We start from the raw sequence: 24,685 nt of genomic DNA, 5'->3' as shown, positions 1-24,685 counted from the left end.
CTCAAAGCATCTGCCTCAACTCTTCTATTATTCAGGGTGATATTTGAGAATACCACAGAAACTTCAAAGAAAACATGAAATCCAGGCACCTGCGATCCTGCTGGTGCTGTTCAGCCTATCTATGACTGGTACCCAGAATCAAATGGCACAGTGAAATGTTCTCCAGTGAAGAAAGGAAAAAATGTAATAAAAGTGGCAATTCTCTTAATGACTTTTTGCCATTTATGGGTGGGGAAGGATCCATGCAAATCAAACCAAAAGTTTGAGCTTACTGTCACAATATGGCTTGATATTTACTTTTGAGAGGCCAGAAACAGGGAAAGCACTTTATTCAGACCACAAGGAAGAAAGATCTTGGGGCATCACTAAAGACCAGAAGAAAAAAAAAAGTAAAAAGAAAAAAAAATTGAGTTAAAATTTTTGAAAGGCTTCCTCACAATGGATGGCATAGATGGTTAATTAATGGGAATCTGAATCCCCAGACAGCTTTGAAAATCACAGCCTGGGTGTTTCATGGAACGAGAATATTTTAACTGCTTTTACTGTTGCTATGAAATCCTTTAAGAGATTTTCTTAAGAATAGTCATTTTACTAAGGGAAGTAACTGAGCTAATGTGACTGGCATGCCTTCTATTAAAGAAAAAGTATCAGGCCCAAAATATTCAGTTCTTTGAGAAAAATAATAGAACTTCTGCAGTAAGCAGGATGCAAGTATATATAAGCTAAACCAATAGAGGTTACAGCTTGATCACATGCTCATTGCAGATGGATATAGTTTCCCACTCACCTGATCTCCTTTCTGAAACTCAATGTCATTTGGTCTCTTCTGTTCTCCAATTTGTCCTGGTGGCCCTGGAGGTCCCTGAAGACCTTGTTCACCCTAAGGTGCAAGAAGATGGCAGTTTTCTACAGGCAATACAAACCCAAATGGCATGCATAAATATTTTGAAAATAAGCAAAAATATCATCATGATCACCTACTCACTTTTTCACCTTTGGGTCCTTGGAAATTCAAACCCATATTACCCTGCAAAAAGTATAACTCATCAGCCCTTAGAAGTCACAAATGAACAGAAAGAAAAACAAAACAGTCCATCACCACCATCAATGAGGGAAAGAAAATACCTTAGGTCCTGGCAGCCCTGGTGGACCAGGAGGTCCCTATTAAAAGAGGAAACAAAAAATAGAAGTCACTTCCAAGCACTTTGCATGCCTCTTTGTGTGTGTATGTGGAGAAACAAACCATCAAAACCCAATGTCGCTACAATAACAATGATTTCAATGACTCCTCTGCATTATACCCATGTTGACAAGGCACCTTGCTTTCCTGCGAGAACTCTTCCTCATGCTATTCAACCTCACAAGTATGTGAGAAACTCGTTCTTCCTTTAAGTGGAGAGTCACATAAAATCAAATAGGTATTAAACCTTGAGGGAAGAATGATCCTGGTCTAAATAAGCTAAATCTTGTCCCTCAGGTTTCACACAAACAAGGAGCCCGCACCACAATTCAGCTTGATTTAAAGGAGAAGAGGCCTGGGAACAGGCTGTTTCAAACGTATCGCATTCAAAGGTGTACAGTAGCAGCTCCAGGGTGAACTGGATGCACGGTTCCTGTTGTCTTCATACCAAGTCTTGACTACCAAGATTTCTGCACTTTATTGACCTGCCTTTGAGCATGTGAAACAAAGAGGTAACCGCCCCATTTAACACTTTATGGGTAACAGGTTAAAGAAACTTACTGTCAAACCTGGGGGCCCTGGAGGGCCAATTGGACCTGGTATTCCCATGGCGCCAGGTGGGCCCTGTTGAGAAAATGGAGGAGGCTATGAGAAAAGCACCTTTTTATCAAAAAGACCAAACCAGTGAGGTAAAAAAGGTAAAAAAACCCCAACAGCCGGCACTCCATACATGTCCAATCAAAGAAGCTGACCACTAACCTACCAATCTGTCCTTGTGGAAAGGCCTAAAGAAGTGTACATCATGTTAGGAGTGTTCTGCTCTCAACATCAATACATGTCTTTGGCTTGGATAAGGGAATGCTTTTTTGTTTCTTTTGAACTACTTTTGCTCTTTCTTTCTCTTCATGCACTGAGAGAGAACAACAAAACACTTTGTATTTGTGATTCCTCCCAGCCAGAAACAGACAATAGGGAAGCACAGATCAGAGGAACAGAAATGCTAACAGGCTCAGTCTGGTCAGAATAGCCTGGGGCTTGCCTCTCTGTACCAGGAAATGGGAGTCTGGCTGCTGTCCAGTCCAGGCCGATAGACTCATTTTCTGCTCCCCTTGTTCTTCCACTAAAGCAATGAATGGCTCAGTGGGGAAGCACAGGGCCTGGAGTCACTAGCTGTTTTCACAGAAGACTGCTGGGAGAACAGAAACACTGTTCAGGAGGTACAACATGAAGAGAACAGCTGAGACGTAACCCTCTCTTCTCACCACCCAAAATAGTGGCTACAGGCCAGAAAGGCAGATGTTTCTGGCTTTACCGCAGGGTGAAGAAGGGAAAGGAACTCCAGAACTGATACAGAGAATGTCTAGGAAGGGGTAAAAATGCAGAGGGAACAGAGAAGCAAGTCAGTAACTGTGAGTACTGCTGTCTGCTGGATACCACTTTCCTGACCAGGGATCCTTCTGGCCTCTGTGCATCACCCTATTAAAAGCAACATGGAGGCACTTACTTTCCCTCGGGCCATGAACTAGAGGTATATTAAATGTGAGCCCTGCTTCTCCACATAAACGTATGGATCCCCTAGCACCAAATGTTCCAATCTTTTGGCAGAACACAGCCTAATAGTACTTTACTCAACTTACAGGTATCCCTGGAAGACCTGGAAATCCGGGGTCGCCCTTCTGTCCTGGCAGGAAGGATGTAATTATTTCACCTGCTTCACCCTGGAAGAAAAAGAGTTAACTTTAATTAATAGTACATTTTACAATTCTTTACCACCATTCTGACTCCAAAGGATGCATAAAGGCTCTTAAGACTCTGAGAGACTAAGAGTTATGCTACACCCTAGCAGTACTCTTTAATATAAGTAGTACAAGATTCTCCAAGAACAGCTCTTTTTAGGAGAGATGAGGATTCTTTAAATGGCTAAAGTGCCAACTATTAAAAGCTCTTTTTTTTTTTTTGTATGTACAATGTATCAGCATTGATTTAAATTCCAAAAGATTAAGGGATTGAAATACAAATAAAGAAAGAGACATTGTAGCTCCATGGGAAAGCTGTGGATAGGACACAACAGAAAAAAAGGCTCACTCAGCTTTTTGCAATGTCCAACCTCATGAGATTAATGCTGAGTATACTGTTATAAAAGTCATGCTTCATGTTCTACACTGAAGCACAGTTTCTTATTAATTTCAGGGAATATCTTTCTTTTAACAGTGTATGTTCTGATCAGCTTACCTTTTATTATCTTTAAAACAATTTGGAAGAAAAGTCACTGAGAAAAACAATTCAGCTTAATAGTCACAATTTCCCAGCACCAGTGTTATGCTGTCCTTGAGTTTATTGAAATAATTCTGTGGGTCAAGTTTCCTTTCAAATAGATTTGAATCAAACCTGATGTTTTGGCCCATGCTCAAATAGGTCAAGCATACAAAAAAAAACCCCACCCCTTAAAAAATAAGAGAGGTCCTTAAGGTCCAAAGTCAAACTATGAGACTACTTACATTAGAAGAAAAAGCCATCTATGTACTATCTACATCTATGTACTTTCTACACAGTAGAAAGCATGTTTTCAAAAGCAATGTAAGCTGTTGCACTATTCTCTTCACTGGATGTTGTAAGTTATTATTGCACAGTGTCTAGTAGTGTTCTTGAGCACGGACCGGTAGACTACTGGTGCATTTGGGTTTTCATAGGCATTTTCCTAACTCGATGCCTCACAATACAAACAGACACTGTCTCTCACACTTGCAAGGAAACCAGCTTCAGAAAACAATCTACTACTTCTGGAACTACTGACTAAAAACTGAGTAAAGCTACTGCAGAATTTCCAGTTACTTGCACTGGAGTGGCCTAGAAACACTAAGCTTTCTGCAGAACGTCACTCCAGATTCCAGTGGAGTCCATGGTCTTGCATAAAAGCAAGTAGGTTATTTATGTCAGATCGCACTGATCACAATGCACACCTGTGCCTGGTTAATACTGTGATGTGTGAGTACAGAACACTTACCTTCATACCTGGCAGACCAGGGGGTCCCTTTGTTTAAAAGAAACAAAAAATAAAAAAAGATCAATAGAAATAAAACTTTGGTATGTTACTTGCAAACCGGTAATCAGATCTACACCATGAGGCAAGCATTAAAGACAGAAATCTAAAAAAATATATGAAATAGAAGAAAATAAATTTTTTATCATCTTCAGAATCAAGTGGAAAAATGACAGTACTTTCACACTGAATGCTGAGCATTAAAGGGACTACATTTCCATTTCCTAGCAATTTGTTTCTTTATTGTCTCCTGTTATCTGCACTGTCTACTGCATTTCCTTCTGTTTGTACTTTGGTTCTGACAGTCACTCTGCTGTACAACCTTGTGTTTTCCAATGAAAACATCCTACACTGTCTTTTTTTGCCCCACTAATCACCAGTAAGAATCTTTAGATGTACAGGATGACAGTATCAAGATAGTTCTTCTCTGACACATATACATGTATTTGTATTTTTCTGCAGGTGGCAAAGCATCTCAGCATATGAGAATTCAAAGGGCTTTTTATTAGCTTTACCACAGCATGCAGCAGAAAACCTCACTTTTATTGGATATCTAAAATTCTGATTAACCATAAAAAAAATAGATTCTTATTTATTAAAAGTACATAAGAACTGCAAAAAGAGGCTGATATTTATCTGATCTTTCACAGACCTAAGTAGAAGTCTTTCAATGGATTACAGGGAGCTGATCGGGAAATCTTTTACTTACAGGAGGCCCTTGTAAACCAGGAAAACCTGGACTGCCTGGGAATCCACGCTCTCCCTTAGGGATGAAGAAAACAATTAATCAAAACATAACACAACCAGATAAACAAATTTTGACTGAAAAGTCCAATTTCATTGCTAGCTTATGACTTCAGAGCAGCAAATTGTATTGCAACAAGCTATAGGATAAAGTAAACCAAACAAATATAAACAAACATTAAATATATAAACAATAAATATGAAAAGCCTATATATAGTTTGTTAAATCACACAAATGATTAAAACAGAGCTTTCCATATTTAGATATTTCCACATACTTCCAGGCAAAGTACTATACTACAGAGATGGAAAACAGATATAATGCTATAAAAGATCAATTTCTCTTATGGAACGATCATAATGTGAAGCTAAGTAACATGTTAGAATAGAAGTGACTCCTTTCAAGAAGGATACTGAATCAGTATCTTCAATGCAATATTATTAAAAATTGATAATTAAAAAGTCCCACTGTTAGGTAATGAGTTTTCTTTGGCAGCATGAGTCTACTACAAAAATGACATACAGCGTATGATCCAACTATCCGACACTCCTCTCACTTGTTAGCTATAAAATTAAGGATTAGAACAAAGAATTTAACTACACTGGTTGCAGTGTATGTAAGTTGGTTGTATATATATGTTGTGGCTCGGTGCTGCCAATTTCTGGCAAAATTTGTGCTTTACACACCAGACCATGACCCCTTCTCTCAGATGCATGTGTAAATCTGCATTGTCTTAGAATTACCTGCACAACTCAGTAATGACAAGTACTGCTGCACATAAGAAACTAAACCTATTGGCTACAGGCAGGAGAACAAGAACTCCATTGTATTGTGGATGCATCATTAAGAATTTTAAAGAGATTCAACCTTTGTTCCATTGCATCCTGGGATACCCTGAGGTCCTGGTGGCCCATCTTGCCCTGGTAATCCCTTTAAAGTGAAAAAAAAGGAAAGGAGAATTAGCTTGCAGGATGTTCTTCTGGGCCGGAAAGACAAAAGGGAATAGATTCATATCTATACAGTTCATTCCTACTCACAGGAAGCCCTGGTGTTCCTGGAAATCCTGGAAGCCCTGGTGGTCCCTAGAAGGAAATTAACCACATATGTTTTAAACAGTATGGTATGAATGGAAGTGCAAAAGGATTTACCAAGATTTTATTAAATGTAAATGCAACCTATTTGTGCATATGTAAGTAAAGAAAAACAGAAACATCTGAATCACCTGTAAAAAAAGAATGCCATGCTGGACAGCCATCAAGGTTCTTACCCTTTTATCAGCGAAATATCCACAAAAACACAGAGAAGACAATGCAGAACAACTAAAGTAATACTATGAAGATATAGTCAGAAAATAAATGAACACTCATGGTATGGAAAATGGATGTGTCTCAATGAAGTCAGAGATACATCAATTGTCACCAGCTGAGGGGTCTGACAAGAAGAAAAAGCAAAGGCACAAAACCTAAAGGATTTCAAGACAAATCGGCTTCTCCCATAGCGACTCTATGTATACAGTGTCTACTTCAGAATAAACTGAAGCAAAGTTATTGCCACTTGTTTAGGTTCGGTATAGTAAAACAGATCAAACAAATATTGGGGCCACTTTCCCTAATGAGTTATAGTAATGGTAAGAATGTAATTCAAGCAATACAGAAGATTGTATTACTTATGTAACCTTATATTACTTGTAAAATGTAATACAATCTTTTCTAGCTGGTAGATAAATTATTCTTCAGATTTAAGCTAATTTTTTCATCCCATAAATCACCACTTCTGTGAGGACACACTCCATGCTTGGCAGTCTTTACCCATAATTCCAATATATCCCCCAAAACTGCATCAACACTTACTCTGATTCCTTTGGGTCCAATAGGCCCTGGAAGTCCATCATCACCCTAAAAGAAACCAACAAACAAACAAAACACACTCAAGTTTTGCAGTCTGCCTTTCTATCAAATGAAACTGTACGCATAATACAATTTCTTCTACGCGGTTATAGTAAGTGGACTAAAAGCTTTATTAGTTGTAATTTCCCGAGTAAAAGTGTTCAAAGTTATTTTATTTTGGGCTTTGGACTTTGAATTGAAAAGTATTTGTTACAGCTGACAAACCAAGACTCAAAGGAAATGTTTTTTTAAAAAGCTATTTAAGATTGCTTACATGCAGGTACCGGGCATGTGCTGTCATCCAATATCCCACAGTGACCTCTTGTGGGCAACACGAGACATACAACACTAAACGTGATCGACACCGTACCAGGATTATTTTGTATTACGGATAACGCAGAACTTCTTATGAAAATCTTGAGAAGAAAAGGCATTTATGAAATAAAAATATAATCAGCGTTTCTAGTCCAAGACCCTCCTGTGGTTTCACTCTCATTATATCCAATTTATCTTTTCTTTTAGTGTCGCCTTTTGGTTTTTTTCTTACCACCTACCTATTTTTCTCTTTGCTTCTTTTTGTTGTGCTTCTGTTAGTTTATACTGTGAGCATTTGCAAAAGAGATGGTAGATGCCGGATAATCTTGTGTATACTAAACATAAATGCATTTAGAGGAAGGTTTTTCAACATTTTAATGCTATATTACATCATCTGAGCATAATGATGTAATTCAGTAGCAAATAAAAATAAATCAAAACCCTCCAAGGAAAGCAAGGAGCATTCCCTCAGTTGTCTGTGCATGGGTTCAGCGAGGCCTTCATTTGCATTGCCTCACCCAAAACCAGGCCAGGAATGCCACCAGGTGCAAACAACAGTTTACCCCTGTGGTGGGACCCCTCCGGGCAGCTGACAGCCCAGCACCACTCTTACCAGTAAGCTAAGCAATGGAGCGCATTATCACAAGGACTAATAAAACTGCATTACAGCACCTTGTCAAACCTGTTCTTTAACCTTAATCTGCAGTACCTAGTGAGAGGATACAAGTGCACATGTAGTGTTTGCAAGCATGTGTGTAGGTGAAGAACAGGAAACTTTGAGCAATCTTTTTCCTCTGGTTGACTATTCAAACCAATCCAACAGAAAACCTGTCATATCCCAACATCTGAAGATTTTGACTATGAAATCAATGATAATCTGGAGTTCTGGAATGATTTAGCATCTGCACTATCAGCAAGCAAACACTACCTAGAATTTTCATCCAATTCAAGTGAATTGGGACTTACCTTTGAGCCTCTTGGACCAGGAGGTCCTTCTGGTCCTGGAAAGCCAGGCAAACCTGGCTGTCCTTCCAAGCCTGGGAATCCCCTTTCACCCTACAAAAAGAGAAAACATCATAGCGGAGGTGTAACATGACAAAAGCACAAGTTATGATTGAAAAATTCATAAAACACATTATCTTTCCAGTCTTCTGTAGGAAGTCAGAGAAAGAAGCAAACACTACGATTAAACATCTCACCTGCTCAGCTGTAGAAATTCCTGAAAATACACATACATTGCCTGTAACTGCTTCACTTAAACAGGTTTCATAGGAAGTTTATCCAGTATTTAAGCCACCTACTTACCAAAATAATTCAATCATCTGTTTCCCCTGTGCTGCTTAAATACACAGAACTCTTTCCCCCTTCCTACAAAAACATAGCTTTATTGATTATTAAGTCTCTCCCAAAAATTCACCTCTGCTGCGATACCTATAAAAACTCTGCGCAGGGTATAGCCAGCTGCTATACAGTGACTGTTGTTTGGTCTTCACAGTTGCAAGATCATGGAGCAGATCCTCCTGGAAACTATGCTAGGGCATGTGGAAAATAAGGTGGTGACTGGTGACAGCCAACATGGCTTCACTAAGGGCAAATTATGCCTGACAAATTTGGTGGCCTTCTACAACAGGGTTACAGCAGTGGCGGATAAGGGAAGAGCAGCTGATGTCATGTGCCTGGACTTGTGCAAAGCATCTGACATTGTCCCGCATGACACCCTTGTCTCTAAACCGGAGAGACATGGATTTGACAGATGGACAACTTGGTGGATAAGGAATTGGCTGGGTGGTCACACTCCAAAGAGTTGTGGTCAACAGCTCAATGTCCAAGTGGAGACCAGTGACAAGTGGTGTTCCTCAGGGGTCAGAATCAGGACTGGCAATGTTCAACATCTTTGTTGGCGACACAGAGAATGGGACTGAGTGCACCCTCAGCAAGTTTGCTGTGACCCCAAGCTGTGTGGGGTGGTTGACATGCTGGAGGGCAGGGGTGCCACCCAGAGGGACTGTGACAGGCTTGAGAGGTGGACCCGTGCAAACCTCATGAAGTTCAACAAGGCCAAGTGCAAGGTCCTGCACATGGGTTGGGGCAATCCCAAGCACAGGTACAGGCTGGGTGGAGAACGGATGGAGAGCAGCCCTGAGGAGAAGGACTTGGGAGTGTTGGTGGATTAAAAATCAACTGAGCCATCAACATGTGCTCACAGAGCAGAAAGCCAACTGTATCATGGGCTGCACCAAAAGAAGTGTGACCAGCAGGTCAAGGCAGGTGATTCTCCCCCTCTGCTTCGTGCTGTCCTAAGACCCCCCTGCAGTGCTGCGTGCAGCTCTGGGGCCCAGCACACGAAGGACACGGACCTGTCGGAGGGAGGCCGGAGGGGCCATGAAGATGCTCAGAGGCTGGAGCAGCTCTGCTGTGAAGACAGGCTGGGAGAGTTGGGGTGGTTCAGCCTGGAGAGGAGAAGGCTCCAGGGAGACCCTGCGCAGCCTGCCAGTGCCTGACGGGGGCTGCAGGAAAGCTGGAGGGAGCTTTCACAAGGGCATGTAGTGATAGGACAAGGGGCAACGGCTTTAAACTGAAAGAGGGGAGATTTAGATGAGATATTAGGAAGAAATTCCTCACCGTGAGGGCGGTGAGACACCGGCCCAGGCTGCCCAGAGCAGCTGTGGGTGCCCCATCCCTTTCAGTGCCCAAGGCCAGGCTGGACGGGGCTCTGGGCAACCTGGTCTGGTGGAAGGTGTCCCTGCCTGTGGCACGGGCTGGAGCCAGATGGTTTTTAAGGCCCCTCCCAACCCAAACCAGTCTGTGATAATATAAAAACAACTAAGAGACTGGCCATGCACTAAAGGCTAAACACTTTAGAAATACTGAACATAAACAGGGTTCCAGCCCAAGGTGCTTTCAATCAAAATCAAGTGAGACAGTCACAAGACAGCAAAAAAATAATGTTTCTTACTCTTTTTATCTGTCACCTCCTGCTAAAACCATAAACTCTCAAGCGACAACCACATTTTGCTAAATATTTGTGCAATGATTAGCCATGAAAGCCAATCAGTAACGTAACAAATACCATATACCATCATATACTGCCCCCTAACTTGTCAGTGTAAGTTGACAATGTCACTTACCTAGTTTCAGAATATGCATAGCTGCATATTCATAAAATATTTTATTCATTGCATGTCATAGATTCACAAAAATCAGTAAATATCAAGGTTTCAATTGGTACAGAAAAGTTAAGAAATACCAGAATTAATACACGTTTTTGTGCATATATACATTATTGTACACTTTTCAACTGCATAAACAGGTATTTCCTACAGCTCTGTTACATCAACCAGTATAGGTAACTGCTTACGAAACAGGCAGTTATTCAGCATTATTCCTCATTACTCTACAGATAGGTTGGGTTCGGTTGGTAGGTCTGCTTCCTACCTGCAAAAAACTGCCTGATCATTTACCCCAATTATTTTTTCATGACAGCTACAGGAACTGCCAAAGAAATGCTCCATCCTAACAAGCATCTTAATCACCGGGTTAGAGTTGTGTAGGCTTTTGCACATTCTCTTTAAACCAATCCACCCTGAATTTTTATTTTTTTGCACTGCTTCAGCAAGAATGGGAGTAGTAGTTCCCACATCTATTATCTGGCAGCCTACCAGCTATGGCACTCTCTAGGATCTTGGGAGGTCCTGCCTAGCTTTCCTCAGCCAGATGAAAGAACCAAACCAGCAATCTCCCATCTTCAAGAAGAAAGTAGCAGAGAACTGAAGACAGAGGATTGCAAGCAGACAGAAGCACTTAACTGCAGCCTTGAGCACAAGGTGCAAAAGGCAATATTAAGGCTTGCTCATCTCCCCTTTATTTTTCATAAGCAGCTATACGCTAAGCATGACAGCAGTGTTAAGTCTCATTCTTAAATCCTAATTTTTTCACTGAACTGCTTAGGTAGGTGCTCTGCATTCCACTGTGGGAATCAGGAACTTACAAGTTGTATTCAAACATTTAAAAGATGCTGAGATCTCACAAAAAAAAATAATCAGAGAAAGTAAACAGGATTTCTTTTCCTGTCTTCTTTTCTAGTACTTGCTAAACTGCTTCCTTGGAAATACAAGAGGAAAACCTTTTGGATGAGATATTAAAGGCTGTGTGCAAGCAAGAGCTGCAGCCTTCCAGAGGAAACAACTATGCTGAACTTAGTCCTACCTACACAGTAAGACTCAGAAGGATTCCTTGGATAGGAATGGGCAGCTCATGAACTGGTCTGCTAAAGCTGGTTTTCTATTCATGGAAGTGTAAACATACTCCTTTTTTACCATAGGTCTCATATTGCTCCCTTATACAGGATAGACATCCTTTCTCCCGGTAGAAATGCTGAATTGCATCATAAATCGAGGCTTAAGTCTGACAGTCAGGGTCCAGACTGACCTTTTGCACACAAAGTGCCAGGCTGCACTTTCGCAGCTATACAGCTGGTGTGCTACCTCCTCTGAAAAACAAGACTGTGGAGGAGTGTTACTATCTTAGGCCAGGATATGAAAGGGTTAGTGTGTCCCTGCAGGAGAGAGAATGAGGAATTTGGGAGTGCCAGATAAGGAAAACATTAGACAGAGCCAGACTTTGGAGCAAGCTCTGGCAAGAACTGTGTTTGCACACTAAGGAAACACACCTGCGTACAAGAGGCACATCAGAGGTGTCAGGTGCTAGCTAGGCTGCACAATGCCTACTAATCTCAACTTGGTCACACTTCACATTTTTGTTAGAGAAAGTAACATCTGCAAATGGTTACTAGAACAGACTTCTTGCAGAGGTTTGGCCTTGTTTAAGGCTGAAAAACTGTTCTCTAAAATGCAACTACTCCGAGGTCTCCGGTCTAAGTAGTCACAGAACCGGGAAGCCACGGCATTTAAAATAAAAGACGAACATATGAAGCCAAAGAGTTAAGCAAGAGAAATAGAGGAGGCAACAGATGATGCTAGTAAACTGCATTATTGAAACTATGAAATGAGTATTTTGCAAGCCCACTTTGAAAGTGAGCAGCAACAATGAGAGCCTTGCATGAGGAAACTGTTGCCAGGGCAACTCCTGTGGAGTTTACCAGCAAATTACCCCCAAGGGTGAACAGATGATTTGAAGGACTATGCTTGGGGACAGCTGAGGGATTGCACCAGATGCTTCCCAAGGGAACTGTACCAAACTAATTACAGAGGAAATAGCTGCACTATAATCACTATTTTTGATCAAAAAAATGGTTGGAGAAAGAAATGTGGGGGAGAAACCAAGCTGATCCAGCTCTCTGGAATAAAGATGATGTTGGGAGGATTTTTTTTTTAATTGTCTTCTACATGAATAGCATATAGAAGGATTCTGTGAGAGCAGTTTTCAGATATTTCTTCTGCCTCCCGACTTTTCCTATTGCACACCTTATTATATACTGTACTCTTCTCATGAAGATTCAAGATGCTACAAATTTGCCAGGAAAAACTGCCTGCTGCCTTGCAAGAACATACTGAAACTGGAGAGACATTGGAAAAGTATTTCCCAAAAAGTCAACACCAAAAAAAAGGCCATTATATCATTGGGGATGTGATGAGACTGAAGTCCCTGGGTAGCGTGCAATGTATCTTCTTATAGATGCAAGAACTAACAGTCACTAGCCAGTTTTGCTTGCACAGAAAGAACTGAGGAAGTTTGGATTCTTTTTGTTTCAGACTAGAAGATAAAGAGAAACATAAATAGGAAAGGTTTAGGTCAACTCAGATCTCATCTTTCAGTCCTAAAAGTACAGGATTCTTTCCATAGCAGAATAAAGATGCATCAGCTATAACCATCAGTTCCTTGGGGAATGAGTGAGGAGTCAGATTCTGATCTCATTTAGTGATAATTCCAGAGTAGCTGGCAAAGCAACTGCCCTCAAACAGCCTCAAAGATGTGGCAAAACTGTCAGCGTATAAGCTTGAACATGACTGCTGCTAAGGGGATAGGAAGAGGAAAAAAAAAATAGTTGGGAAACACCCTAAAATTATGCTTTAAGCTGCAGAAAGATATAGCCAATTAGACAGGGATACAGAAAAATTTGACATAGTTCCAAGTACTCTAATAACAGGTCACAAGTAATTAAGAAATTGGAGATAGATGCAGTTCTAAAGCATGCACAAGTAATTTACATTTCTAGAATTTCTTCCTGAAACCTAAATATTTATAAATAGATATTACAGGGAGAAAACCCAAAATATTTATTTACAGAGATGTGGTATACCTGTGGAAAAAAGGTGACTTAAAAAAAAAGGAGCAAAAAAATATTCAGGAAAGCAGTAGCTGGACAGCCCACTTCAATGCCTAAATACATGTAAGAGGCTGGCTGTAACATTTGGCAAGAGGCACGTAATTGCTTCCCACCCTTGCTATGAGACAGTCAACATCAGAAACAGTCTAAAGACAGTTAACTATGGGTGGCTACTTAAAACCAGACTCACATACTAATGTCTGTAGTAACATTAAGATTTACAGTACAGAAGTGATACAATAGCCATATTCCTCTCTCCCTTTCTAAATGACAGGGTGAAAATAAGAGCTGCCTCAGATTCTAATACTCGTCCACATAAACTCTTCTTCAACTCAAAGAACACAAACTTAACAGAATTAGAACTATAGTATCTAATTAAGACTTCACTCAAAACAAACACACCAACCAGCCACAAATAGTAGTGTTAAAGATATAGTTTAATAAAATAAAGAAATCCCCTCTGACATGACCTGTGTTCTTCAAAATACATCAGATTTCTTCAGAATATCATCTGTGACTTTTGTAAGATGAAACAGTCGAGGTTAATTGTCAGCGGTCACTTGCTGGGGTGGCAAAACTTTCATAGGGGCCATGTTAACGCAGTTCAGGTCAACATTTATGAAGCACAGACACCAATAATAATTCTTGATGAAGTGATTAAAATCTGAGAATTTAACTATTCCTTAGCAATTTGCATACAACAGTGCAAAGAAAAGCTGAGCTTGGGTCACATCTGTACTTAATTTTACCATGATAAAGGCAGAAGAAAACAGGAATCTTGGGGACATATACTGGTATTTTTCTTCTGAGACTCAGAGCTCCAGGAATAGGCATCTAAAGAGTCCAAGAATAAGATAAATCTTCCTTTGTAAGTGGTATGGATTTCTTGTACCTGGATACAAAGTCAAAGTATCTGAAATGTCTTCAGAGTTCAGATACAAGCTGCTCTTGCCAGAGCCCCAGGTACCAGGTTTGTATGAGATCATATATTAGGAAATGGCGACTCTGCTGAGTCTTTGGAGTTGCACTCATATTGTGATCAACAAACCCAGTAAACTCAACACCCTCTGAAGTTCTTTAAAAGGCCATGGGCTAACTGTATCTAATAACTAAAGAACAGCTTCTTGATCAATTTAACTGAATTTGAATGGGTAGGACCCAATAGTCCTTCTCATCAAAAATAGCATCATGTATTTGCAGTTATTTTGAGGGGGAACTGTGCCTTAGGTGCTGTGAAAAACATGGTTCCTCCCACCTTAAGCCACGTGTTTCTATCACAGCTACACAAATAGTTGTGCTGCAACATAACTTGCACGAAGGAACTGATCGGGCTGAAAACTAACCCAGTTCACAAAGAAACCTGTGTTCAGTGAGATCAGTTCACTGACAGCTCTGAACATGGCCACACAAGCCCCAGAGGAAAAACCAGAATACCTAGCTAAGGGAAGGTATGAAAGCCTATTTCAGCAGCAGCACGCACTACCACTTCAAAGCAAACCCACAGCAGTCTTGGGGTACGTGCCCTCTTCGTGACTAAGATGCATGCAGCTTGCTTGGTATAGCCCTCGGCTCTCTGTCTTTATCAGCTGAGATTCAGTACCACCCCTCTCCTCCCCTGTCTCTGTAAAGCTGATCTTATCAGCATCTTTGGATCCTGTTTTCAGTGGGGGTAAAACCAACCCAATAATCTGCAAGTCTTACTGGTTTGTCTTAGAAACTGACACATACGCAGTGCCTATTGTGTTTATTTCTTTAGCTAGCTGTCACCCATGAACTAGCTTTTAAGCATTAAAGCAGGTTAATCTCAAAAGTGCCCAGCAATATTTATTTAAAACCCAATCATCATCCAGTTAACTGAAAAGCAATTATACACTTCTCTTCCAATTGGAAAGTGAGAACAATTCCTATAAGCACCTGTATGTAGCAGCTTAATCATTTACTTCAGTTTTAATACTCTTGCCAGGTCCAGTTCACTACTGAGCAGCTTACTGTGAGTAATAGCACACTGGCTCCCAGCTGCGATCAATTTTTACTGACTTCTCTCCAGTAAATTCCTCTCTTTACGATATCATTTTAGACATGTTTGGATTTTACACTACCCATTTTATATTTGAGTAAGGTGGGCCTGAGCAGAGGAAGAAAATTTCAGTGCACTGATTTTGATCAGCTGTTGTACTATGGGCTTCCAAAAAAAAAAAAAAAAAAAAAAAAAGCTTACTCTGCTTTGATTCTCCAACAGATAACATGCTACTGATGCTACAAGGGCTCATGGCATAGTTAAACAAGAATCACTTGCAGCATGGAAGCAGTTAAATAAGAGCTGTGGCTCCCCAAGGCAAGACAAAATAATTTTCCTGTTTGTTACAGTTCAGTTTGTATTACTTTACCTGATCTGTTAAAATTTGGATATCCTGAAGGGAATGCGAGGATGCTTAGGAAGAAGGCTACTTCTGAATCTCCAAAGGAATGCAGCAGGCTCTGCTAAGCTGAACAAAGCAGCACTTCTTAGCTGACTTAATGCAAGTGGACAGCAGCTTGGATACAGAAGCTGGTTTTGGGCCAGAAGTTAAACACAGTGGAACAGAAGCATGGGGCTCAGCTGAGTGCATTTGCCAAGGCTTTTCCCATCTTCCCAGTACAGAACCAGGTTCTGTACATGCCTGACTTTCAGTAGTTCTACAAGTACACTGTTGCATTGTCAATGAGAGAATCTCCCGATTATTTAAACAGCTCCTTGTCTAATGCACTTCATACACCAATGAGGCAAAAAACTATAGAGTTTGACTCCTGGTTCAGAGGTCACTGGAGAAGTAAGCAGAAACACAAAATGTCACGTGTCAAATACAAAGTGAAAGCCTGAAACTTCTTGTTGTTGCAGCAGTTTACATTCAGCTGGAATAAAGATAATATTTGCAAGAAAACTAGGCTGAAGATAGTATCAGGTTTAGAAACTTACATCGAATGTTTAAGTAAGTGGTATAATGTGATGGAAACCTAATCATCTTAAGATAGCCCTTGATGTCTTGTAGTAGAAAAAGACTCTAGAAAAAGTTTAAGGCTGTAAAAAAAACAAACAAAAATTTGTAAGAGAAAGCATGATGGATGTCAGTGGCAGAGAACTCTTGTGGTTCCCCAGAGCTGAACTGCTGAATCCATCAATACATCAAATACTTTGGGCTTTGTAATTATAGGGCAACTAAATGTGTGTGTGCATGTATGATCAAACCAGTTCCACTAGCAACACATCATAGTTAAGAAATATGGGCTTTGCTTTTCGTTGTTCCTTTACATAAAGTACACACACAATGGTTTGCAAGCTTCAGAAGGGCCATTTAAAAAAAAATATGCACAAACCCCCCCTCTGGCATGCCTCGGGATTACGTTGCATTTACCTTGATTTAGGTGGAAAATTAATCACAGTTCCCAGATTTCAAAGTGAATCTTCCATTCTAAGGATGGAAACTTACATTATATCTATCAGTTTAACAAGTGGGAGTCTCAGACACCTCCCCCCCCGCCAATTCCTATGAGGACTCAGACATACCGGAAAAAAAAAAAAAAAAAAAAAAGACAAAAGACAGAGAAAGCAGTCTTACCATAGGCGAAACTCTGCTTTCCTTTATATGTTTTGGTGGTGGTGGTTTGTTGTTTTTAACTTTCACTAAAAGATTACACCGATCAGTTTGCAGCCCCCCAGGAATTTTCCAGGAAGATGCATAACTGTTGTATAAATACTTGGTCTGATGTTATACTTGTTTTACTGGAGACTTCTTTTCCTTCCCCAAATCCTTTTCACAAAAGGTTATCAAGCTTCTCACTCTTCTGCTCAGGACTTGCTATAATTCACTCCAGAAAAGGCCAACAGAGATTGGAAACTAAATGTGGAAGAGTTTCACCAGTGCAGTTCTTAACAATTGGCTAGGACAGTCTGAAGGTGTAGAAACAAAACCCACAATACATAGTGACACTTAAGAGCTGGATCTTGAACAAGGCACATATGCTCCAGTTGTTGACTGTCTTTGGACAAAAAGCTCCCTCTGACTCCAAACAAACAGTCCCAAAATATTCTTTCCAGAGGAAGGTGACTAGGTATGTCATTAAATGACACTGAAGGACTGGAATGAATCGAGTGGGTCATGGTCCCTGCATGTGCAACAGTAGTATAAAGAGAAAGCTGAATCACTAGGAGAAAATAATTACTTTATTTTACTTAGAAACCCAGATTTACTTGTAGGTTTTCCTTATCCATGCTAGTCAGCCAACACCCATTTGCTCACTGAATTCACAAAATAGCTGTGACTAGTACAGAAACAGGCCAACTTAGAATTATAGGAAGGTTCTCCAAAGCTGTACCTGCTGCGATTGTATTGGGAATGTAAGCCTAATGCTTAAGTGTCTTCAAACGAAGCCTGAAATAGTCCTGTGACTAGTGTTAGGATACATCTGGTTTGGCCACCTGCATTTGAAGATCCTGTAGGAATGCACCAACCCCACCAGGTTCATGTTTTGGCTAACCAAATTAACTCAGAAACCCCGCTATCAAGGGGATGCTGTTCTTAATTAGGTATGTAAATTTGGAATATACTTGATGAACTAAAAGCAAGTGAATGTCAAGGACTGACCTCATCTGGATGGAAGGTGTGGCACCATGAATTACTCTGAAGGACATCTGCCTTGTTTAACCTTGGCCAATAGTAAAATTCTGTGCCAGCACATTATAGTGCCAAAATCGTCAGGCACTGCATTGCGTTTCATGCATTTGAGGTTATGCTTGTTTACACTATGTCAAAAATCACCTTTGAAATGTGTCAGAAAGTGATCTAGAGCACTGAAGCCCTTCTAGAACCTTGCTAACACAGGGTAAGTGGTTTGATAAGACAGGCTTATCAAACTCTTGGTTATCAGTTCACATCTTTAAGACGACTCCATTGTATCTTAAGCAAACTGAGCAAACTGTTTACAAGACTAAGAGTGGAAGCATTTCAGGCAGTCTCTCCTCCTTGCAGTGATCACATCACATTCATTACCTGTGACAGCAGCAGTTACATGGGAACTATTTAACCACAATTTACTTACAACAAGGCTCCCACACTTGAGAAGGCTCAATTCAGCTAAGTACTGAGCTGTGTATCTATATTGCATTGTAACTAAAAGAAATGTTGGGTACCTGCTTGTTCCTCAAAGGAAAAAATTGTAAAACATTAAGAAATAATGGTGACAGAAACACAAAGTACTGCACTGATGTATTGAGCTCAGGCAGTGAGACTGGAAGTCAAAGATGCATGGAAGCAGGAAAGCTCCGAGACATCAACATGCATCTCTTGGCCTTCAGATGTTGTCTGGGCAGCCCAAAATAGCCTGTTGCACTGAGTGAACCACACAGGGTTGTTTTTTGGATTGGGGATGGTTTTCACTTGACTTGATCCAAGAATACATGTTTGTCCATTTACTAGCTGCTTACTTGGTTGGCAGCTGTGTATGTTAGGGAAGCTGTATCAGAATAGTGTCACTTCCATAGTCGAGCTGAGCATCTAGCCAGCAACAGCAATCATCTTCATATACAGCTATACAAGTTATGAGGTAAGAAACAGCGCAAGTTCAGAGCACATTACTGAGTGTCAACTACCTATGAGCAGGTAATGCAAGAAAAGTGGGAAAGCAATCCACACTCTGGTTTTAAATTCCCGCTGAAGCATTACTAGCATAGCCATTATTGTACAATCCACACCTTAGCTCATCCACACTAACTGGTTAGTGTAGGCAGGCCTTGGCACTACATAGGAATTCTTTCTATTTTGCTAGAATTTGTGTCTTTTCTGCTTTTCATTCCCACATAACTGGAGAAATTTGTGTCATCGCTCCCCAATCTTGAGAAAATGGCATACAGAATTTCATACCATCATCAGATGGACCATTTGGTCCAACCCAGTACCTGAAGTCGTTATAACAGCTATGCTTTTTGGTGCATGCCCACACTACGATCAAAGTAACATATGAGCAAGAAACAAAAGCTATCACCCTTAAGTTTCAGTTATCTGAAGTTGGCATATGGCTCAGTGGTTTGTGTGTTGGTCTGCCAGTAAAAAAAAAGCAAAAAAGTTATTTACCTTTTCACCTTTTACTCCGCTGCAATCACATTTGGATAAAGGTGTACATCCGTGGCAAGCCTTTAAAGACACAAGAAAAAAATTAGATTTTTTTAAAGCATGAGACTACATGAAGTCTTTAATTCTATTACAATACTTAGTCTGAAATAGCCTATGAAGTTTGTCATCTGGCTGTTATACATGTGTTCAAAGCAGATACAGTTAACAAAGTTCAATCACCTTCATTAATACCTATGCTTGTACGTAAGTATATTACAGTTACAGTTTCCCTGGAATTCTTCGACTTTTAAATTTATGCTTAAACGCCATTTGCTCTAGGACAAGGCACAATGCAACACCTATGGCCAAAGAGGCCAAAACTTCAATAAAACAGTGTGGAGGCAAGTGCTGAAGAACCTAAGAGTCCAATTATGGTTTCCACCAGTAGATGTCAGGTTTTGCACAAAAGTTTAGCCAAGCCTGAGGCTTATGAGCATATTTGTGATAGTTATTGGAAAAATACTTAACACACGATTAATTCTTCCCTCCACACCGCAGAAAAAAGTTTTTTTCAAAAAACCATAGATTTCATCTAGCTGCATTCATGCTCCATTACAAAGCACGACAAGTCAGCTACAACAGCCTCTAACATAAGGGTAGTGAGAGCCAGATATTAAGGGGTCAAGAGGAGGGGGATGTGGAAGCTTGATTCACAAAGATCTAAGTTAGGTAACCCTTTCCACACCACATTTGCTTAGCTCATTTTCTTTCACCTCAGCCCCAGCATGGAATACTGATTAGAGCTCTGTGTTCATTTTTCAGAGATGAGCACATGTGTTTACAAAAGTGAGATTTCTAGAACAAATGAATTTTTTGTAGAATGTCTCTACATAATACATGTAGTCATCAATTTTCAAACCTCTTAATAGTTAAAAATGATGAGCCACATTGGAAGATACACTACCTGAAATACTTCAGAGTTTAACTTGTTCTGAGAACAGGAGAACAGGTGCAGCATTGTACTAAAAACATTCAGCACATACTTTTGAAGAGCTGAACATTTGGGGTCCCCCCCAGTAATCTACAGAGAACATTATGTACAAAGTTTCAATCAAGCAGGAAACCAGTTGGTGGGTCAGATCTAAAGTACGTCCACACTTGAATTCTAGTCTTCGTTATCACAGAAGCATTTAGAGACATGACCCATCACCTACCTGGCAATAGGAATGTCCTGGCTCTTAGCCTAAACACACTACCAAGCGTCAGACTGAAAACACAGAAGTAACTTAATTCACCTGGAGCTACCCAAACCCAGGACCAACTAAAGCATCCTGTAGCAAAAGGCAGAGCTTTGAGTTTTAAGTCCAGCAGTAATGCTAAATGACAGGACTAGGGCATCTCTCAAAATCTTCCATCTGGCTTTTGTAATCAGTTTCTTGATTTGATGTTTATGAAAACTCAGAATTCTTAGTTAACAGCAGTTCATTGAGGCATTTCCTAAAGTGAAATTTACAGTTCAGGTTTTCAAACATCAGACTGGACAAAATGAGTAACCTGGCCTGACCTCATAGCTGACCCTGTTTGGAGCAGGAAGTTTGGCTAGATGACCTTCTGATGTCCCCCTCCCGATGTCCCCCTTCCATACAAGTTATCCTGTGAATTTGCTATCAGATCGTTTTCACTTTTGAAAGTGGATTTTAAAAAAGCAAGTTTCTTGTGAACCAGTTTTAGGATTAATCTTGTTAACAAAGCTTCATTTAAACGGGATTAACCGTAGTTACATGCAATATTCCCTTGCCTCACAGGACAAGCCTAACACAAAGCAAAAGCAAGTTACCTAGCTCGTTAACTAACCTAGCTCGTTAACCAGCAGTGCTGGTTTCTCATCACAAGTATAGCACAGTGGCAGCTACATGAAAATCTTTGCTGCCTCCAAGAGGCAGGGGGAGGAAAAATAAAGTAAATCAGCACTCATTAAAAACCACCAAAAGCTGTACAGTGGTAAAACACACATAGTCGAAAATAACACACACATAGAAAGCATAATCAAGACCCTACACCGCGTAAGAGGGATTTATTTATGTTACAGACAGAAGGAACTCATTTAGTCTTCTTCACAGCTTCCAGAGAATGTTTTCAATAGAGATTTCCTGAATTTTCACGTACAAGGGAACTGTTGGGATGAACAGGGAGAAAAGGAAGCTGAAAGGGAAAAAGCTGGTTTGAGATTATGTTGTCCCTTCACAAAACAAGTTAGATGTACACGATTTTGTGAAGGTGAGTTTTTGGACAGTGAAACTCAGAGTCTACCCTCTGCTACTCTGTCTTTACAGTAGCACTGCAGAAAATTACATTGTTAGTGTTAACACATCTTCAACAGTGATCCTGTCAGCATCAAGACTACACAAAATAGATCCAATTAATAAAGAAAATGGAATCATGGAATAATTGGGTATGGAAGGAATCACTCAAAGCAGGGCAACTGCAGCAGGTTGCACAGGCCCTTGTCCAGGTGCATGTTGAGTAACTCGCGGTTATTGTCGTTGTTGAATACAGTGGCAGAGATTCCACAGCCTCTCCAGGCCCTCAGTCTCCTTGTCTGCCTTCATGGTGAAGCTTTCCCCCTCAAAAAAATCTCACTAGAATTCCCTATGTTGCAACTTCTATCTGTTGCCTCTTAACCTATGCAGGATGAGCGGAGCCTGGCTCCATTTTTGCTACACCCTCCTAAGCAGCAGGAAGACAGTTGTAAGATTCACTCCCTCCCCTGAAGTCTTTTTCCCCCTCAGATCCCAGCACTTCCCCATATACCCAGCCTCTCAACTCTGCATGTCCCAAAATAAAGCAGAGAGAAGTGTTCTTTAAGTCAGCTTGTTTAGAATCAGTGATTGACTTTTGCTGATTTTGAAAGAACTGACAAAGAAGGCCCTTGCTGTATATGCTGGCAATAAATAATGGTGAATATGATGCTGGATGGTAAAGTGTATCCTTCCCAATTCTGTGGCATTAAAAAAAAAAAAAAAAAAGCTTCTAAGATGAGTCAACATCTTTCTCTATAAAGTTTTTGAAGAAAAAAAGTGCTTTAATTTGGTCAATGTAGTGGGAGTTTTGTTAGACCATTGGCTGACTCCCAAAGTAATTTATATATTCAGACTGGATTCCTCACACTTTGAGCAGCCTCTTAACATATACTATTAGTTTTTCTTGAAGAGTCAGGTGTACTCACTGAACACTTTTTGACAGATGGTTTTGAATATCCTGTTCAGATGCATTACTTGCAGGAAGGGAACATGGTCTTTCCCAGACAGCAATGAAGGGAAGCTAAAAGAAGTCTGTAATCAAAAAACTCTTCAAATTCCCACTGTAATCAAATGGTAGCAATTTCTGGCTTAAATCCTGGGAAGAGCTATTCACCCACAAGCTTATCAAGAAATATTCCCTCAGCAGTCACTTATCTTCCTGTACAAAAGCTGTATTTGGCAGATTGTGTTTCTTATTTGCATCAGCTTGTATCCCCACCAAATTAAGGGTTTTTTTAACTAAAAAGTTTGAAAAGCCCTGAGAATTTGTACTATATCAAGATCACTCTGTTTAGAAGTCATATTGCAGTATAGCATAAAAAACAACATAAAGTAAAACATGTTGGCACAGCAAAAAAAAAAAGCTTAATCACCTATTCTAAGTGAAAACTCTCTTCTTGTTTAGACTTTCAATAATGTCAAGGCCTTTTTACTTGGGAAGGCAGGGACAAAAATTGTGCTACAGGAGACTGCATACTACAAAACAAGCTAGTACAAGTTTGAAAGCCACTCAGCAGCCACAGACTAGAGATTTCTGATGTCACAGATTTAATTCTGCATCTCATATGAATGCAAAGAAAATCCAGGCTTCACACTGTGCGTAGCAACTCTTGGAATTTCACCTCCACGTGAACGCAAGTTATTTATACCTCAATCAAACAAAGAAAGCAGATACAATGACTAGCACTTCAACCATAGAAAAATCTACATCAGGAACAAGATTTGGATGGTTACAATCAGTAGTTTGCCCTTAGTAACAGCTTAAATGCCACTAGTTCTGAAAATCAGGTGACTTTACTGGGTTTTCAGACAGGGAAAATAAAGAGTTCCACTGAGGTCTAGAGTCAAAGTTACACTTGGTATGTTTGTTACGGTTTGGGCAACTGAACAAGTCACCTGCCTTGTATTAGGTAGCCAGAAGCCTTCAGTAGTAGTCCAATTCCTAGCCGTGGCCACTAGGACATGTTGCCTTATGTGACAGGGAAGATGATAAAAAATGGATGTAATAGTGAGTTGTGGCTTGATCATAAGGAGCTGGCCACAATCTCCATGCCTATTATAATGTTTCCATTTTCAACTACACAAAGATGGATAAGGAATCGAGGCATCTTTTAAGAACAAGACTGAAACTGCTCAGTTTTTCTTCTTACCTGCTGCATTTGTGTTTCCTCACCCCACTCCCCACCACGTACCTGTAAAGATGAACTCACTATCATTGCCATTCCCTTTGCTGTGACTTTTGCATAGCAAGACACAATCAAGGGCTCTAATTAATCTATTTGAGTTTAGCTAATCCTTTCATTGGATTTTCCTGACAGCTTCTACCCCATTGAATCCATGTGTGGAGAGCAAGTTCTTTTCATTAGTATATAAAGGGAGGGATGGTATTGGTTTACTGGTCAAAGGATAATTCTTCAAGAACAAGCTCAGTCTTTTGTGTCTTACATGGACTGAGGAAAACTGCTTTATGCCACTAACAGAATGGGTTTTTTTTATTTGTTTTTCAGTTTGAAGAAAAAAATTTTGAAACACATTTGAAATCAAAGTCACTTCTTACTCTTGACCACAGGTTTGTTACAGTCAGTTCAGTGAAATGAATTATCCTAAATTATTCTCAAAATTTGTTTTGGCTAAAAGCCTGTCTTAAGTATTGGGCACATTCCCCTCCTTTCTCATCAGGCCTAGAGATGTCAGTTACAAGGCAATTTCAGCATATTCCACTCCCTCCCACCTCCCAGCTGCCATTCACAACAGCACTGGACAAAATACTTCCAAAACCCACCAGGTATTTGAATGCTACTCCTAGAGAGAACAGCAACTTAGGACTTCCTGAAACTGTGAAGGGAG

The 24,685-nt window shown here is 40.2% G+C and overlaps 1 protein-coding gene across 1 annotated transcript in view; it reads right to left on the bottom strand.

Annotated features, from left to right (window-relative positions):
* The window catches only part of COL4A5 (collagen type IV alpha 5 chain), an 86,639-nt gene that overhangs the window by 41,122 nt on the left and 20,832 nt on the right, over window positions 1-24,685 (bottom strand). Inside the window, exons 2-13 of the mRNA XM_080365828.1 lie at window positions 19,560-19,619; window positions 8,133-8,222; window positions 6,816-6,860; window positions 6,003-6,047; window positions 5,833-5,895; window positions 4,930-4,983; window positions 4,185-4,211; window positions 2,818-2,898; window positions 1,742-1,804; window positions 1,126-1,161; window positions 986-1,027; window positions 788-880 (exon numbers count right to left, since the gene is read on the bottom strand). Coding sequence (XP_080221954.1) covers window positions 788-880; window positions 986-1,027; window positions 1,126-1,161; window positions 1,742-1,804; window positions 2,818-2,898; window positions 4,185-4,211; window positions 4,930-4,983; window positions 5,833-5,895; window positions 6,003-6,047; window positions 6,816-6,860; window positions 8,133-8,222; window positions 19,560-19,619 — 699 coding nt within the window. The remainder of the gene's footprint in view (window positions 1-787; window positions 881-985; window positions 1,028-1,125; window positions 1,162-1,741; window positions 1,805-2,817; window positions 2,899-4,184; window positions 4,212-4,929; window positions 4,984-5,832; window positions 5,896-6,002; window positions 6,048-6,815; window positions 6,861-8,132; window positions 8,223-19,559; window positions 19,620-24,685) is intronic.

This window comes from Falco punctatus (assembly GCF_963210335.1).
Source record: "Falco punctatus genome assembly, chromosome: 15".
Taxonomy (NCBI): domain Eukaryota; kingdom Metazoa; phylum Chordata; class Aves; order Falconiformes; family Falconidae; genus Falco; species Falco punctatus.
The sequence above is the reverse complement of the archived record's forward strand: the minus strand, read 5'-3'. Positions and strand labels throughout refer to the sequence as shown.